At 36.4% G+C, this 18,711-nt stretch overlaps 1 protein-coding gene across 4 annotated transcripts in view; it reads right to left on the minus strand.

Moving 5' to 3' along the window:
* The window catches only part of LOC121425149, a 48,314-nt gene that overhangs the window by 26,978 nt on the left and 2,625 nt on the right, over positions 1–18,711 (minus strand). For 2 of the 4 annotated variants that reach the window (XM_041621144.1, XM_041621143.1), the window contains exons 1-2: positions 7,203–7,683; positions 6,117–6,303 (exon numbers count right to left, since the gene is read on the minus strand). In XM_041621144.1, coding sequence (XP_041477078.1) covers positions 6,117–6,303; positions 7,203–7,362 — 347 coding nt within the window. In that variant the 5' untranslated portion in view covers positions 7,363–7,683. Of the gene's footprint in view, positions 1–6,116; positions 6,304–7,202; positions 7,685–18,711 lie in introns of those variants that run through there. The other 2 variants (XM_041621145.1, XM_041621146.1) reach the window with 2 other exon arrangements.

An 18,711-nucleotide genomic window follows, 5' to 3' on the forward strand; every position in this document is an offset into this window, starting at 1 on the left:
TTTGGGTAAAGTCCATATGCTTATCATGAACATGATTTTATTGATACTGTAATGTACATGTACATACATGTAAGTATGAACTTGAGGAGTGAAATTAATGCAAATTTTACTCATTGGTGCAGACAAAAAGTGGAAAAATTACTGAAAGGGGTTTTGAAACTATGGAAACAACATCAAAGACAAAGCTCTGCATGAACTATTAATGTCAAAGGGGTAATAGTGTGTGTTTGTGTGTGATTGTTTTCTGGAATTCCAGTTTCTATTTCAGCTTAAAAATCAACAGTGGACCTGTATAAAATACATTATAAAACCTTTTATTGCTTTCAAAGGGGTCAAGACTCAAGCCATTGAAATTTTCAAAATAATAAACTTCCTTGTTCTTTGTATATCAAAGTGTACTATCAAATATGATAAGCAATGTTTTTTGTATCATATATTTTGCTGTTAAAAATTTATTACATGTATGAATTTAAATGTGAAAAGTGGTGACATATATTGCATGAGCTGTCATATCTATACCATCTTATACCCCTTTCATAAACCCAATTATGCGGCTAATAGCAGCATAATTTGGTCGTAAAATTGGAGGAGGACAAGAGTTATCCGCATTATTTTGATGCTGCTATTATCCGCATACATGTAATAGCAGCATCGGGACAAGATTTTGAGTTTATGAACGCATTTCCAAATAATGCGGATAATTGCCATGGTGGGGTCACAAGGTCACACTTTTCCAACACAAACGCATCGGAGGGGGCATGTCCAGTTGTCATGACGATTATCCGCCTCTTTCAGGACGGGCGCTCGTAAAAAATATTTTCGGAGTTTGTGAACACAATTTTTATTGAATTATCCGCATTACTCTTAGGCGGCTAATTGAAGGATAGGTTTATGAAAGGGGTATCTATAGGTACATGAAGTGATATGACATTTCGCATAGTGTATGATGTAGAGTCTGAAGTAATGAGACTAGCTGGCTCTACACAAACAGACAGTTTGGCATAGAGTCTGCACTCTACACATGGTATAATTGGTTAACGTGTCAAATATGAGTCTGGTCTTGCAGACTAATGTATTACCTAAAGGCCTGGTCACACCGCCCGAGCGTTGTTGGAGCGGAGAGAAAAAAATCATCACCGCTCGCTACCGTTCACCATTTTCGATTTCGATTTTTTTTTTAGGTGGTCTGTCGTTGACAGATCACCTCTTAATTTCGTCAGAATTTTCTTTATTTTTATTATTTATTTTTAATGACCACATATTTGTCGCCAAGATATCTCAAATTTGACATTGTCAATTTCATTGAATTTTATGTCATCAATTAGATCTGTCATGGAAACGCCAAAATAAGCTTTTCAAGGTCATCATGTCATGATGACGTCATCTAGGCGCCATTTTGTAAAATCACATTATCAATCATATCTCCATTATCAATTATCAAAAATCAATCAAATTAACATCACATCAACTTCAGGTCAAGTATTAACATGTCATGTCATCAAAGGTCACCTGGAGGTCACGACGCGCGCGTACGCGTGCGTCAAAATTTTAAAATGCTCAAAATCACTTTTTGACCAAAGTAGAGTACGTTTCAGGTCATTTTAAGCATTTTTAATTTTTGCGCGCGCGCACGTATGCGCGCGCGCTTCCGCGCGTCCGCGCGTAACGCCTTAACACAACGCAAAAACACCGTTTTTTTTACAACTTTGCATTGATAATAAGATTCTGAACAATTTGATACCTTGATCAACCTTCTACGACCATTAATGACGAAATTACCACCCGTTTAAGGTTACAGCACGTGTGCGCGCGAGCTCTCACTATAGGCCATATATGGGCAAAAACATGCCTATTGCAAATTCACTGTAGCTCTTTAAATAGTCCATTGACCCCCATTTTTTTTTTCATATATCGATAGAGTATGAGTTGTAGATTCGATTTCATGTCACCATTGTCCCTAAATTATATCGTGACGTCATCAAAATGGCGCCTAAACTAAAAATTTCATTTTTTCAAAAATGACGTCATCAAATTTATGCAAATTTGGTTGTAACTTCTCGAATATAGATCATTTTTCGCCCAGATTTCGATATGTTGTAGATTAGAATGTACTCTTTCTCGTCAATAAAACATAAATTTTCGTTTTGAGAAGCGCATCATTGCGTAAAACAGCGATAAAAAGAGGCATGTCATTTTTCCTCATTTTGCGTGTAATCTCTATGGGACATGACTTTTTCCCAAAACTAGATTCGACATTCCTCTATTTCGTGAGCCATATCTCCATTTTTTCTTGTCAGCTTTCCTTGAGCTTTTAACATGTTGTAGCTGAGATTCTGGGCTATCGGAATGTGCCCTTCATTTTTTGATCAGATGCCGGGATCATGCCCGTATTTCACTTGCAAAATTGGAATTGTAATTTTCAAAATTGCTTACGTGTAATCTCTATGGGGAATATCGTGGCTCAATGGATAACGCATTTGACTTGCTTTCTCGAGGGCGGAGGTTCGATTCCTGGGGTAGAAAAGATGATTTTTTTTTCATTTTTTTTTTCATTTTGCCACCTCTTACATGATCCTTTATGATAATTAAAAGGTATGAAAGTTAAAATTTAGCAAGATAAAACAGATTATAATTGTTTTTTTCATATCACATGTATTTTGTGTGTAATCTCTATGGGACATGACTTTTTCTCAAAACTAGATTCGACATTCCTCTATTTCGTGAGCCATATCTCCATTTCTTCTTGTCAGTTTTGCCGGAGCTTTTAATATGTTACAGCTGAGATTCTGGGCTTTCGGTAATGTGCCCTCCACTTTTTGATCAGATGCCGGGATCATGCCCGTTTTTCACTTGCAATAACGGAATGGTAATTCTCAAAATTGCTTACGTGTAAAGTCTATGGGAAACATTAATAATCACATTGAGCAATGGTCAAAATTTATTCTTAGGATGTCTAGAATCAAGATTATCAATCATATCTAAATCATTCATTTTATACATTAGCCGACTCTGAATGAAAAATCTTGACAGACCACCTAATTCGTCCGCATGACGAATTAAATTCTAGTATTTTAATTGTAATTGTTAGCATTTCATTGATTTATTTTTCGCACCTATGTTTGTCGCCAACTTTTCTCCGAATCGGCTGAATCAATTTTACTAATTTTTTCGTCATCCATAGGATCTATCATGGACACGTCAGAATAAGCTTTTCAAGGTCATCAGGTTATGATGACGTCATCTAGGCGCCATTTTGTAAAATCACATTATCAATCATATCTCCATTATCAATTATCAAAAATCAATCAAATTTACATCATACCAACTTTAAGTCAGGGGTCATCAAGTCATGTCATCAAAGGTCACCTGGAGGTCACGACGTGCGCGTATGCGCGCGTCAAAATTACTTTTTGATTAAACTAGAGTACGTTTCAGGTCATTCTAAGCATTTCAAAAATTTGCGCGTGCGCGCGTTTCCGCGCGTTACACCTTAACGAAACGCAGAAACACCGTTTGTTTTAGATCATTGCATTGATAATATAATTCTGAGCAATTTGATACCGAATTTAGCTCTCTACGACCATTAATGACGAAATTAACACCCGTTAAAGTCTGCAGCACGTGTGCGCGCGAGCTCTCACTATAGGCCATATATGGGCAAAAACATGCCTATTGAAAATTCACTGTAGCTCTTTAAATAGTCCATTGACCCCAATTTTTTTTTCATATATCGATAGAATATGACTTGTAGATTTGATTTCATGTCACCATTGTCCCTAAATTATATCATGACGTCATCAAAATGGCGCCTAAACTAAAAATTTCATTTTTTCAAAAATGACGTCATCAAATTTATGCAAATTTGGTTGTAACTTCTCGAATATAGATCGTTTTTCGCCCAGATTTCGATATGTTGTAGTTTAGAATGTACTCTTTCTCCTTAGTAAACATGATTATTCGTTTTGAGAAATGCATCATTGCGTAAAACAGCGATGAAAAGAGGCATGTCATTTTTCCTCATTTTGCGTGTAATCTCTATGGGACATGACTTTTTCTCAAAACCAGATTCGACATTCCTCTATTTCGTGAGCCATATCTCCATTTTTTCTTGTCAGTTTTCTTTAAGCTTTTAGTATGTTGTAGCTGAGATTCTAAGCTTTCGCAAGTGTGCCCTCCATTTTTTTATCAGATGCCGGGATCATGCCCGTATTTCACTTGCAAAATTGGACTTGTAATTCTCAAAATTGCTTACGTGTATTCTCTATGGTGAATATCGTGGCTTTGACTGCTTCTTAAAGGGCGCGGGTTCGAGTCCTGGGGTGAACAAGATGAATTTTTTTTTTCACTTTTTTTTTCTTTTTGCCACTTCTTACATGATCCTTTATGATAATTTAAAGGTATAAAAGTTTAAATTTAGCAAGATAAAACAGATTATAATTACTTTTTTTCATATCACATGTATTTTGCGTGTAATCTCTATGGGACATGACCTTTTCTCAAAACTAGATTCGACATTCCTCTATTTCGTGAGCTATATCTCCATTGTTTCTTGTCAGTTTTCCCTGAGCTTTTAGTATGTTGTAGCCGAGATTCTAAGCTTTCGAAAATATGCTCTCCATTTTTTGATCAGATGCCGGGATCATGCCCGTATTTCGCTTGCAAAATTGGAATTGTAATTCTCAAATTTGCTTACGTGTAATCTCTATGGGGAATATGCTAGCTCAATGGATAACGCATTTGACGTGTTCGTCCGTATTGCTGACGTGAAGGTCCGTGTTGCTGACGTGGTGGTCCGTGTAGCTGACGTGTAGGTCCGTGTTGCTGACGTATTGGTCCGTGTTGACGACGTGCTCTGCCGGCATGATCCGTGTAGATCCGTGTGAAGCTGCCGTGTTGATGCCGTGTTCACAGTCATCTGGGGCAAAACTATCCCAGACCTCCCCGGATCATGCCGGCATTGCCGTGTTGATCCGTGAGGTATAATCATCTATCTTGTATGTATCTGTTTGAAGATGTATGTCTGACGATTGTCATCACCACATCAATAATCACATTTAGTAATGGTCAAAACTTATTCTTAGGATGTCTACGATCAAGATTATCAATGATATCTAAATGATTTATTTCATACATCAGCCGACACTGAATGACAAATCATGACAGACCACCTAATTCGTCCGCATGACGAATTAAATTCTAGTTTTTTTTATTGTTGTTTTCGATATTTTCCCCAATTTTGTGAGCGAAATTCGACCCTCTCTCCCTACCGCTCCAACAACGCTCGAGCAGTGTGACCAGGCCTTACAGTACATTTGTTTCAATTTATGCCTTATTTGTTAATGTGTATGATCCTCTATGGCATAATTACGTACAGTAACTACGGGAATTACAATAAACAGAAACAGAAAGTACATGTTATCTGCACTCCTTTTTTTCCAGAAGTGGAAATCAAACAATTTCTGGTTCAAGATGCCCACAATACGCATTAAAATTCTAAACAATGAATGGGTAAATACTACTTGTCCAATATGAACCTTGCCTTGTTGACAGTAACTATGATCATGTGTTCATACATTGCACGTGGTCTCATCAAGTATGCCATTGTCATATCGGAAAAAAAAACTGTGATACATGTACTGATTATGGCAAAAGTAAATATACAACTTCCTACATGTATTTCCTATGCTGAACTGAACCCTTATAGGACATTACTTTTAACAGGAATTCTTCTGAACTATAAAGTCCCATTTATCTGCATATGAGGCTACAAAATCTAACCATATTTATTTTACAACATTGGTCAATATATAATGAGGAGTCTCTTTGATGATTATTTGTCATGTCGACGCAAAAACACACTAAGTAGCATGCATATTAAGGGCGTTTTTGCATTGATGGGGTGCCTGAAAATGTTTCGTAAGGGCGTTCTTACTCTGACATAATGATATGTGCTAAGCATATTTCTAAACAAACCCTGTAATCAAGTTTTGAGCATTAAATTACACAATCAACAAAAAGTCTGGGATGTACCGGTATGTTTGGAAGGGAAGAGCAGCTATTTTACATATTTGTTTTTCTCCTTTGAAACTTGCAATAATACAAAGTGTCATATTTACCCTTGTTTTGTGAGAAACCTGTAATTGACTGGCACAGTCTCCAGTTGTTGAGCGATGGCCCCTCTCAGGTCACTGACCACTGTGTCTTCTGGATTGACCAGGACAAAACCCAGTTGTGTATGATAGCGCTGGTCATCCTGGCTACAGCAGTTTTCACTGGTCAAGCTTATACCAACAGGTGATATATCTGAAATGGAAAAAAAACAGAAGCCCTAGGTAAAACACAAATGAAAAGACATAATGCTATCAAGGAGCTTTATATCAATGAGTATTTGGATTCTACATGAAGTCAGAAAAAAGGGGTTAAAATTGTAATTTTTGCTGGTTGAAGCATGTTTTGAGTGTACATTATGGCCCATACATAATAACAACATAAAAAAACCTGCAGAATTAATGTTGAATATGAAGTTGTACTAGACACCTTTCTCTCTATCTTCCAAAAACTAACTTAGTGCAAACTAATTTAACGTGTAGTGAGGACGGTCGAAGCGATCTTGGAAGCGATCTTTCTAACAGATTGATAAAACCTCCTCACAATGTAGTTTTCAAGATTGCTTTCCCTCGTTAAACTGGTTTTCTCGTGAGCACACAACCGTTCTTCGGGAAGTGATCTTCGCACATTTTGAGCACGCTACTCCACACAAATTTCGGTTCCTATGTTCGCGCAAAACGCGTCACCCACTGAAAGCGTTTCCACAGCAACAAGATCACTTTGAAAACCACTTTCGTGTGATCAAAATGGGAATGCTAGCAAAGCGATCTTCCAAAATGCTTTCCTGAACCGGTTTCCAGTAAACTAGTTTTAGAAAGCGTAATGAAAACGGGTGTCCAAGCAACCTCCTTAGGTTCTTGTTAAACAAAAAAAATACAGGTACATTGTACGGTAGAGTGTAGACTTGGGAGTACCAGTGACTGGATGTCATCCCAGCCAAGCCATTCTACACTCGCGTTTGAAATTTGTTTGGTGTGAGGGGTGAAATGTCCAAAGTGTCTGAACTCAACAATCTACTGCGCATCCAGACAACAAATCCTAACACACCCTTGTAGTGGAAACTCTGACCATGAAATAACTTTCAAACAACTTACCAAGGGCAAATTCAACACGCTTTCTCTTCCTACTCCCCGATGCCATAATTCCTTGGATGTAAGCAAGAAATCGAAAACTTCTCAAAATTTCATCGATCACCTGACTGATAACCGGATACATCCACACCATAGACTTTCCATGAGAACCAGTGAAATACATACAGAGAAATGGTCTCACCAAGTTCAGACAGAGAGACTAAAAACTGTTCCGCAAACACACTTGAAAGAAAACCTGCAGTTCTATCAACAGATATCAGTCAATAATATACCCTATGCAAACAAGACCTCCTTTGTGAATGAATCAATGGGAATTATATTTATAGCCAACCAAAAACCTTTCACAAAAGTTTTCACACTTCCTGCCCCCTCTGCTAACAAATGCTCCCGTCCACTTTTGGCAGCTCTTGGCTAGCATGCCCGAGCACGCCAGAAAGATCAAATATGAAATCTGATATCAATGATAAAAACAGGTTTCAGTATATCAGAACAGCAGGCACTTGACATTGAAGACATCGAAGATCCAAAGTTTGTGCTTTATGCTGGTAGTAGGCTGTGTGTGCGATGATATAGGCATAAAAATTATGGGCATTTTTGTTTTGGCTTGATTTTGCCAATCTTGGCAGTGCCATTAATCATATCCTTTAGCTTATTAGGTTACTGAGACATGTTCACATGGTGAAATCAATTCATTTAAAGTTTTAAACATTTTACATGTATGAGTATTCTAAACTACTGTTTTGATTTTTGAAAATCTGTTTTGATTTTGAAATCTGTTTTGATTTTCTTTAATATTTTCATTGTTATATTCTTACTCTTTGATTTCAGTCCCTCTTCAAGGAAAATGGCAATTTTCAACTGAAAATTACCATAATCGGTACAGATGCCTAGGAAAGGAAAATTACATGTAATTTTCCTAGGCATCCAACAGATATATATGACAACTTTCCTTGATTCTGATTGGTAGAGAAGCACGGGTGCCTGTTCTTATGGTAAATGTTGGTTAAATCAGATTTTCTTGGACAAAACATCCCAAGACCTTCCATGAAATGCTCCCCCCAGTAGTGATACTGGCCTGTATTCTGAAGACAGGTTTTATTTAAACTCTGGTTTAAAGATAAATTCCAGTTTTTGTAACGATCTCAAAATGACTTTTTACGGAATCTACATGTAATATAATGACCACCCAAGTGTCTGTTTGTATGAATAAAAAATATGTGCCAAAGGATTCTGGAAGAAATTGTGTAATTGCTGAGAAATAAGCAAAATAAGCCCGGATTCAGTCACTTCCGTCGGGTCTTTATTCCAGCAATAATAATACACTGTCCCACGTGTGCCTATCTGTGTTGGTGATCTTCAGCGTGAACATTTTTCAGCGTAGATTTCAAGATTTCACAAAGTTCAGTTTATGTAACTGTACCAGATCTAGATCCTCGATGATATACTGACAATTAAGACTGGTTTTTCTGACTTTCTCATGAAATCAGTGTTTACTGCAACTACTGGCATTTCTCTTTAAAGTTGTGGTTTAACTACATGGATAGCCAATACTGGCATACATGTACATATCTCAAACAATATGATTTCAATGCATGAGCTCATTTTTCTCTCAAATCTTTAACTGTTTTGTAAGGATAACTAAGGAAGATATCTTCACCATTAATGAGTTAGCAAAGAGCACAGTAAAAATAGGAAACACATCATTCAAGGAAAATTTTTACAATTTTGGTTTTCCCTAATTTCAGTTAGACTATGGTCCAAGTATGATCTACAGCATACATGTACGAGCCACTACGTTTTATTAGAGAGGATAGAAGCAATTTACGTGCGTGTTATACCAGTCCTTTTATTCATGAAAATGAAAATTAAATTAAAGAAAAGGAGACAGACTTTCAGTGTCAAATGGAATGAAAATTGATTGATTGCCCACCAATGGACATTTATCTTTATTCATATGAAAATGAAGTGGGGAAATTCTTCTTTTAATCCTTCTGTCTCCCTCCTCCTCTTCCTCAATACCAGACCTGCCAACCTCTGGGATATTCTGTGATTAAAACAAATGTATTTTTCCCCAAAAAGTGTATTTCAAAAATAAAATGCGTGGCGCACTCGCTCATTGCGGCGCTCAAGCTAAAATGTGCACTGCTCTTGCATATGTAAAAAAAAAACTCACATTGAAACAAGTGTACAGTGTGTATATCTCACCCTGGTTTTAACAAAACGATTGAAAAAAAAGTTACCTGAAATTACATTGATCTAATCACCATATTTGTGTAAATTTATGAAATAGAGACATAGAGATGATTTATTTTACAAAATGTATTTAAAAAAAAAACAAGTGGAATGCCTCTGGCCGTCTCACCTGCATCATGCGGTTCAATATAGCAGCAGTGCTGACTTTGAAGTTTGAAAACTACTCTAACTCGCACAAGATGTTCAGTGATACATGGTTACTCTTATGTCCACTTTTTATGAACTAGACCAATAAACTTACAGAGATATGATGGTTATTCAACAAAAACCCCAACATGGCCAAAATTCATTGACCTTACATGACCTTTGACCTTGATCATGTGACCTGAAACTCGCGCAGGATGTTCAGTGATACTTGATTACTCTTATGTCCAAGTTTCATGAATCAGATCCATAAACTTTCAAAGTTATGATGGTAATTCAACAGATACCCCCAATTCGGCCAAAGTTCATTGACCCTAAATGACCTTTGACCTTAATCATGAGACCTGAAACTTGCACAAAATGTTCAGTGATGCTTGATTACTATTATGTCCAAGTTTCATGAATCAGATCCATAAACTTTCAAAGTTATGATGGGAATTCAACAGATACCCCTAATTCAGCCAAAGTTCATTGACTCTAAATGACCTTTGACTTTGGTCATGTGACATAAAACTCATGCAGGATGTTCAATGATACTTTATTAACCTTTTGTCCAAGTTTCATGAACTAGGTCCATATATTTTCTAATTTATGATGACATTTCAAAAACTTAACCTCAGGTTAAGATTTTGAATTTGATTCCTCCAACATGGTCTAAGTTCATTGACCCTAAATGACCTTTGACCTTGGTCATGTGACATGAAACTCTAATAGGATGTTCAGTAATACTTGATTAACCTTATGGCCAAGTTTTATGAACTAGGTCCATATACTTTCTAAGTTATGACATCATTTCAAAAACTTAACCTCAGGTTAAGATTTGATGTTGACGCCGCCGCTGCCGCCGCCGCCGTCGGAAAAGCGGCGCCTATAGTCTCACTTTGCTTCGCAGGTGAGACAAAAACTTAACCTCAGGTTAAGATTTTGATGTTGATTCCTCCAACATGGTCTAAGTTCATTGACCCTAAATGACCTTTGACCTTGGTCATGTGACATGAAACTCTAATAGGATGTTCAGTAATACTTGATTAACCTTATGGCCAAGTTTCATGAACTAGGTCCACATACTTTTTAAGTAATGATGTCATTTCAAAAACTTAACCTTATGTTAAGATTTGATGTTGACGCCGCCGCCACTGTCGGAAAAGCGGCGCCTGTAGTCTCACTCTGCTATGCAGGTGAGACAAAAAGTACTGCCGTATTTCGGTTGCAAAACGTACTGGTTGGCAGGTCTGCAATACATGTAAGTCTCATTCTTCTTTTTCCTTTTATTTCTCCTCTTCTTGCCCCTTCACTTCTATTTCCCTGACTCCTTATCTTTTCCTCCTTCTTTTTTTTCCACCCCCCTGCCTTGATTATTTTCATGAGCAAGTACCTGTACGTACACTAATTATATTTGTGGTATTGGTGTTTTGTGCATGCCCAGTATTTTAGCTCTGATGTACATGAACGCCTACACTACATGTACATATTTCTTTTTATTCTAAAAAGAATTATCAAAAAGATGATCCATACTACTGTATTTCAAACAAACACATTTTTCAATCCAGGCAAGTGTTTGTATTGAATATACCCATCCCCCATCTCCATGACCTTGAAGACAACGGATGATTCATGGTAATTTTAATGATGCAACTCCATCACTGACACTGGAAAATGGTTCAAGTGTCTGTGAGTCATGGACAATCACCACACTGTCTTTTTTTCCTCTCTCCCTTTCATGTATTTTTCTTTTGTTCTCTGTCACTTTCTCCTCACCTTATTAATCTTTTCTCATTTCTCTCTCTCTTACTATCAAATATTATTCTCTTGCCAAATCTCTCCTACATGTAGGTAATATCTTGGCCTCTCCCCTTTCTCCTTTACCACGCCCCCCCCCCCCTCTCTCTCCTACTCTCTCCCCTTTCTCCTTTACGTTTTCTTCCTTCTCTTAAGTTCTCTCCTTACCCCCTCTCTCTCTCTTTCAACTCCTCGCCCTTTGGCTACTCTGGGTCAGAGTCCTCTTTTCCACTCTCTACTCTTGGTCTCCCTCTCTCTGTCCTTGTCTTTCCCTCTCTCTCTCCTTTCTGTCAGTGTTTAACTATGTGATGCCATTTGTGTAGAAGAGTGATTGAGTCATCTTACATTTCATGAATACCTCAGTCAAGTTATCATGGACAAATTACGCAACACACATTACGTTGCCATCATTTCACGTGGCTCTGTAGTGGTATTAATTAGAAAAGAAATCCTACTAATAGCTGATGTACAATGTATGTACCTCCAGTCCATACTGAGTCCGCTTTCTATTCATTGATGATTTCACCATGGCACAACCCCAAAATTTGCACTAAAATTAAATGTCACTTTCATTTTCATGACCCAGATCAGAGTTATTAAGAGTGCAATTGACAAATGGAAAATATGTACATGTAAGGTAAATAATACAACAGAGTAAGTTTTATGCATATTCACCACTTGACAGCTGAGTATTTTGCTTTATAAGAAAAACTGAAATTAAAATGGGTTTTGCGGAGAATTTGGACAAAAGGCCTACTTAGCCTTTCTCCAGCCTCAAGACCGTGACGTCATGTTATGTTAATAGAAGGGGGAATGATGTAGAAAAGTTTTCTGCCAAGCACAAAATAAAAGGTCACCGCCATTACTGGAAGTAGTTTGCTTTTTTATCTAACAAATTATAATATGAGGTCAAAGAGACCATTATATATTTGTATAAGCAATGACTCAAAGCAAACATCAACAAACAAAGATAAAAATACATGGAAACAGGGGGGGTGGAGGGGGTCATCTAGATATTTAATGCAAGGCACCAAGACTAAGTTCAAATCGGTTGACAAACTTTTGCAATCATACACGTATAAAGACAAAGGACAAGTCCATGTCTGTCCACCCCAACAAAAAGTTGATTTGAATAAAAAGAGAAAATCAAACAAGAATAACACTGAAAATTTCATCAAAACCCGATGTAAAATAAGAAAGTTATGACATTTTCAAATTTTGCTTTATTTCACAAAATAGTTATATGAACAGTCCGGTCGGTATACAAATGATGACATCACTATTTCTTTTGTATTGTATTATATGAAATATTCTAATTTTCTCCTCACTGTCATGTGAAACAAAGTTTCATTTCTCCCTGAACATGTGGAATTACCATTGTTTATTAACATTTATGGTTCTGTCAAGTTGGTCCTTATTGTCAAATCTGTAAAATAATGAAATATTGTATAATTCAAACAATAAAAACAAAAGAAATGGTGAGAGGGACATCATTGATTCTCTCATTTGCATGTGACTATTAAAATTCTGCATGTAACTTTTAAGTGAAAAATAAGCAAAACTTTAAATGTCATAACTTTCTTATTTTACATCCGAATTTGATGAAATTTTCAGCATTATACATGTACTTGTCTAATTTTTCTCTATTGATTCAAATCAACATTTTTTCTGGGGTAAACTTGACCTTTAAAAACATGCTATTGCAAATCATTTCTTATGAGGACTATAATTTGTTTCATAATAAGAGGTACATGTAGAAGTATGGCCTACCCTGGAAATTGTTAAAAAAAAATATTAAGTTTTTTAATCAATATTTGTAAGTCTGTTCTTCATAATACACTGTATAAAGATCCAGTTGAAATCCTATAATTACAGCAACATGTAGTAAACTGTATCGAAACAAAAGTTTTTTTTTGTTGGTGGTGGTAAATACCACAAAAATATTGTGAAAATCATAGCACCATGTCAACAAATAGCTTCGTTGCATTGATATTATTCACAAAACTAGAATATGCTGTATCAGTTAAATCAGTTTTGTTTAGGTTTTGATATTGAAGGTAAACATGGCTGTCTATTGTAAGGTGTAAAAAGAAATTGATTTATTTAAAATCTATTGCAATGATCTTGCTATTCAGAAAAATGCAATTTATACTAATGTCAGTATTGGATTCGATATTAGTTTCAAACATCACATGCAGTATAAGTATTAATTCCTTGTTTTATGGCTTATGGTCATGCGTAAAAAGAAGTAAATAATTGCAAAGGTGGTATTTGATGTCATCAGTCTCCTTGAATCTTTTTATATTGGTAATAAACCTGATATATGCACATAGTACTTTCTTGTTTATTAAAGTCTTAAATGGATGTCATTTATAGTTAACTTATATTTCAAGAATTAAAAAAATGACCATATCAATGGTATCAATATACTACAATTTATCCTGATGAGTTTTTCGTTTATTATATTAGGGCAATTCCACAGGTTGGTGGACATGAGCTTAAAAATTCAAATTCAATATTTTCTTGAATTTTTTAATACTTTAAGTCCTTCATACATGATAGTATCAGGAACTAGAAATAAAGTTTATTTTCATATGTATACTTTGGAAAAAAATGGTCAAAAGTTGTGTCTTTCATTGTGTACCAAAATACAAGAAAAATAGTGAAAAATGAAATATGCCTTATTACCATTTTGTTATTGCAACAACATACCACTTTATATATTTCTGAAGTTTAGAAGAGTCAAATTACTTAAAATACACAACCGCTTTTCAAGTAAATTTGTAGTACTCATTAAAAAATGAATATTGCAACCTGCTCAGGTGATGTAACGTGAGTAACCAAAAAACTGACTTTGTTTTCTGAGAGAAAAATTCTTCACAGTTAATTGGTGGGATTTTAAATTCTCTTCCTTCAAACAATCTTTGACACAGTGATGACTATCAAAATCATTAAAAAGTAAAAATTTTTTAGAAAAATGATGAAGAACTGTAACGTGAGTAACCATCATGTAATGTGAGTAACCAGTAAAAATTATTCAGTTCGGTAACATTTTCTGTGGGATGTCAAGTTTTAAGTGTCATGGTGAGTTGAGAAGTTATTTTTGATTAATTCAAAGCAAAATGAGGGTACATCTCTTTGATGCGACTCTTTGTTCATCAAAATATCAGTGGTCATACAATCACACAAAAAATTGAATATTAGTAGAAGTATTCACAATTTGAGAGTGCATTAGTAAGACTTGGTTTCGATTAACCAAACTTTAAAGAGTGTTCGAACAACACATTGAATGCCCATACCTGTAACCCTATCTAGGCCGGGGTATTTGGGAGTTGATATGGCCGGGGGGGGGGGGGGGCTCCCAGGCCCCCCTTGAGATCTCGGCCATTGGCCGCACGTTCACGCCGAAAATTTGCGTGCAGGTTGTCTTGGACATAATCTACAATACTATACAATAATATATTTCATGCAAATTGGTATAAGCAATTATGCTAATTTATGCAGAATTAGTAAGCGAAATCATACTTTTCCCTCCTACTCCCTAATAAAGCTCCAATTGTTCCAATTTTTGGTATAAAATCTCTTTTTGATGTTCCTAGCAATGAATTTTACACACATTATTGAATTTTTAATGACATGTGTGTTGTTAACCATACATGGACAAAATGTAACGTGAGTAACCGTAACGTGAGTAACCATATTATCTGCACCCCAAGTAAAAACCATGTGTTCTTTATTTTTTTTAATCATATACAAAGTTTGTCTCCCTAATATACTTCTTTGAAATGGATATAATCAACTTTCATAAAAGCCTTGTATGAGGAGACTTTTCACTTATGTCGACTTTTCATTTTATGCATGTCCAAATCATGTAACGTGACTAACCAACACATTCCAAAGATTTGCCAGGAGCATAATAGAATTTCCCAAGTTTTGTTTTTATACAAAGGATAGTCAGACTGTGTACTTTGTTGTGATAAGGAGATGTTTAGTTCCTATCAATAATAATGGAGTTACAGCTCCAAGTATGAGTCAAGGTGTCTCCAAATGTAAGGTGAGTAACCGTGGAATAGCCCATTAACAAAATATGCACATTATTCAAAAGTTGACTTTGATTTCAAGGATTTACATGTATATCCTTTGTGAAAATGAAAGGAACATCAATTTTTTTGTTAATGTGAAAAAAATAATATTCCTTACAAAAAGCTTAATAATACAGATTGATGGTTTTATTGTGTACAAGTATGTAATGATTTAACAGCTACTTTGACAAATTTATAGCCAAGTCTGGTTTTTCACTTTTACGTTACGTTTTACGTTACGTTGGTGTCAAATTTCTAATGGTCATCTTGACCATTTTAGGGGTCAAAATGGGGTAAATATTTTCAAAAGCCCCTGGCTTCACCACATCAATATTACACAAAGAAGTGTACAGCACCATATACTCTTGACCTTCCATTAAAAAGTTATGACCAGAAAGGTCAAATGGTCAACAAACTTTCATTGGAAGGCACTTTATACTCGTACATGTACACTAAAAGCAGTTAGAAAGCTCATTTGTGTGTGTGTTATTTTTGTTTTGAAAAATCCCTTTATCCAGTAGATAAAAATGGTGTCAAATGTGCTCAATTTAGGAACAAATTATGTAAACAGTTTAATAGATGTCATATACTGGTGTATGTGTTGGCTCAGTTTGTAGAGCATCCGTCTCACAACCGGGAGGTCGGGGGTTCAAACCCTGGCCGCGTCAGACCAAATGACGTTAAAAGATGGGAGTTGCTGCTACCCTGTTTGGCGTTCAACGATTAAAGGCATAGAGCCTCGTCGATCTGGCGCTGCACAGCGGCTGCCGGGCCCACGATCAATTGGGCAAATTTTCAGAGTATTTCATTTCTGGTGTCTATTTTGCACAATAAAATATGGATTTTAAGATTTAAGATTTTATACATACATGTATACGTCCAGTGTGGTATCATTGCATTGCAGGAAAACTGCACCTCAAGACAACTTGACAAATCCCTTTAATAAAAGCAAATTGTCTGTGCTCTTAAAATCTTACCATCTTCATGGCATCATACATGTAGGTGCAACTCTTTCTAAGTTTCCTGACTGAGGAATTACATTCAAGTTCGATTCCATTTCAATTCATAAGTCTTTGATATAAAGAAACATATTCCCCCTTGATTTTACAGATAATCACAGAAAACTGTAATGTATTGAAAAATTGGGGTAATACAAAATGTGTACTCTGCCTACAATAGTAGCTCCATAGTTATAACTATAGTCCTTTCTCTTGTTTCATCCATTGGCCTTTAACCATGTTCACCCTTGGCTTTGGTCACTGCCAGTCCACCTCTGACTCCGCATAGTCTACTACACCTATCCATTTGTATTTGGGTGTGTTTATGCTTCCATTGCGAGGACAGAATCAGCGATTTCAAACGTTGATTCAAAACGCTGATCGAAAACGTAGTTCTGGGAGTGCTGTTTATGCTTCACTTTTCAGAGCAAATCATGATCTCCAGCTGGCTTCGCATCGTAAAGCGAGGTCAAATTGGGCGCGCCTTTTTTCGAAAGTTTTTTTCCAATTGTTATTATTACGTAGAGATAAATGGAGCAATACGACTTTATTTGCCCGCGGATTTTCATCTCACCGGAAGCATGTACCAAATGATGTCATTTAAACACGTTTACGATCGTGGTTCTGTTTATGCTTCCCAAGAAAGCCTGATTCTGGTCAAATGACGTTTACAAACGCACCTTTTTGTGAGTTTACGATCAGCGTCTTGAAACAGCGTTTAAATGAAAGTAAGCATGGACGCAACCGTGTTTTGGACTAATCACGTTTGGAAACGCTGATTCTGGCCTGAAAAGTGGAAGCATAAACACGGCCTCAGAGGGTTGCAACAAAATCAGACATTACTGTATACAGCCACAATAAAAAGAATCGCAGAGTTGTACAGATAAAAAGTACATGTAATCAGACAGGCAATTTGACATCATCACCAGCAACTGCAGACTGGTTTTTACCCAAAATATCCCATGTAAACTTTGATACTATGACCTGTTTAATGCATATACAGTACACCTAAATTTAGGCTAAAGTAAAAACAAAATGTATCACCCTCATCAATTTGCAAATGTAGATTGGACACATACATGTACATGCACACACCCATGCACAATATTAATGTATTTTGCTCCCAAAATTACCAATTACCATGTCTTGACCCTTTCTATCTTCTGGATAAGGACTTCTGAAGATGAACTTCTTAAAATTATTTTTTTTAAGTAGCTTGCGTAAGCCCAATATCAATATGAATCTAGCAAGACATGCGCATTTTTTTTCACATAGCCTCTGCCAATTACGCCTATGAACAATATACTGAGTTCCGGAGACCCTCTTTTTTTATAGAGTTTGATATGGTCAGTTCCAGAGCTGAGCATTGAATTTTTAGCAATCGTTGATCCAAGAGCCGTTTTAAGACTAAGATTTAATTCCAGAGCCCCTGACCCCTGACTTTGGCACGACACATAGGTAACATGATATGATTTTATTACACCCCCCCCATAAGAAGAACTTTTGTACATTTGGATAAGACCTGTAAATAAGCTTTTGTTTAAGGGTATTATTCGCCCTATCTTAGAGTATGGCCAGGCTGCGTGGTCACTGTATAAGCTGGGTGAGAAGAGGCGGTTAGAGAGTGTCCAACGTAGAGCTACTAAATTGATCCCAAGTATTACGCACCTATCATATTCTGAACGTCTTCGCCTCCTGAAATTGCCATCACTCAGTCACAGACGTAAAAGACATGATTGACGCGTACAAATATCTGCATGGACTATGATACAAGTTCTGAGCTTTTCTGTCTGAGAAATGGTGGTAAAACACGTGGTCATTCCTTAAAGCTAGAAAAAAGATATTCACATCTTGATGTGCGTAAGTTTTTCTTTGCTGAGTGGAACAGTCTCCCAGAAGATGTAGTTAACTAGTTACTGCTTGTTCAGTGACACTCAAGGGTTCATACATGCCGCCGTGCACAGAAAAACCAAGCCATAGAAGTTGTGTGTTTTGGACACCAGAAGTGGGATCGCAGCATGTGCGACCCACTACTCTATAGTGTGTATCAAGAAAAAGTTTACACTTTGAAAAAGCCATGGGAATTAACAAATATACAGCATGTCGGTATGTTTTCACATATAATCATGGGTTTGGGTCTCATCTATCAATGACAGTAAAAATTTTGACAGAATGTTACACTTGAGGGAGCACTGTCCATTTTTGTAAAGCTGGCAGATATCTGTTTGCGCAGAAATGCTTGTTTTCACATGTTCT

Source organism: Lytechinus variegatus, chromosome 12 (genome assembly GCF_018143015.1).
Source record: "Lytechinus variegatus isolate NC3 chromosome 12, Lvar_3.0, whole genome shotgun sequence".
Classification (NCBI taxonomy): Eukaryota; Metazoa; Echinodermata; class Echinoidea; order Temnopleuroida; family Toxopneustidae; genus Lytechinus; species Lytechinus variegatus.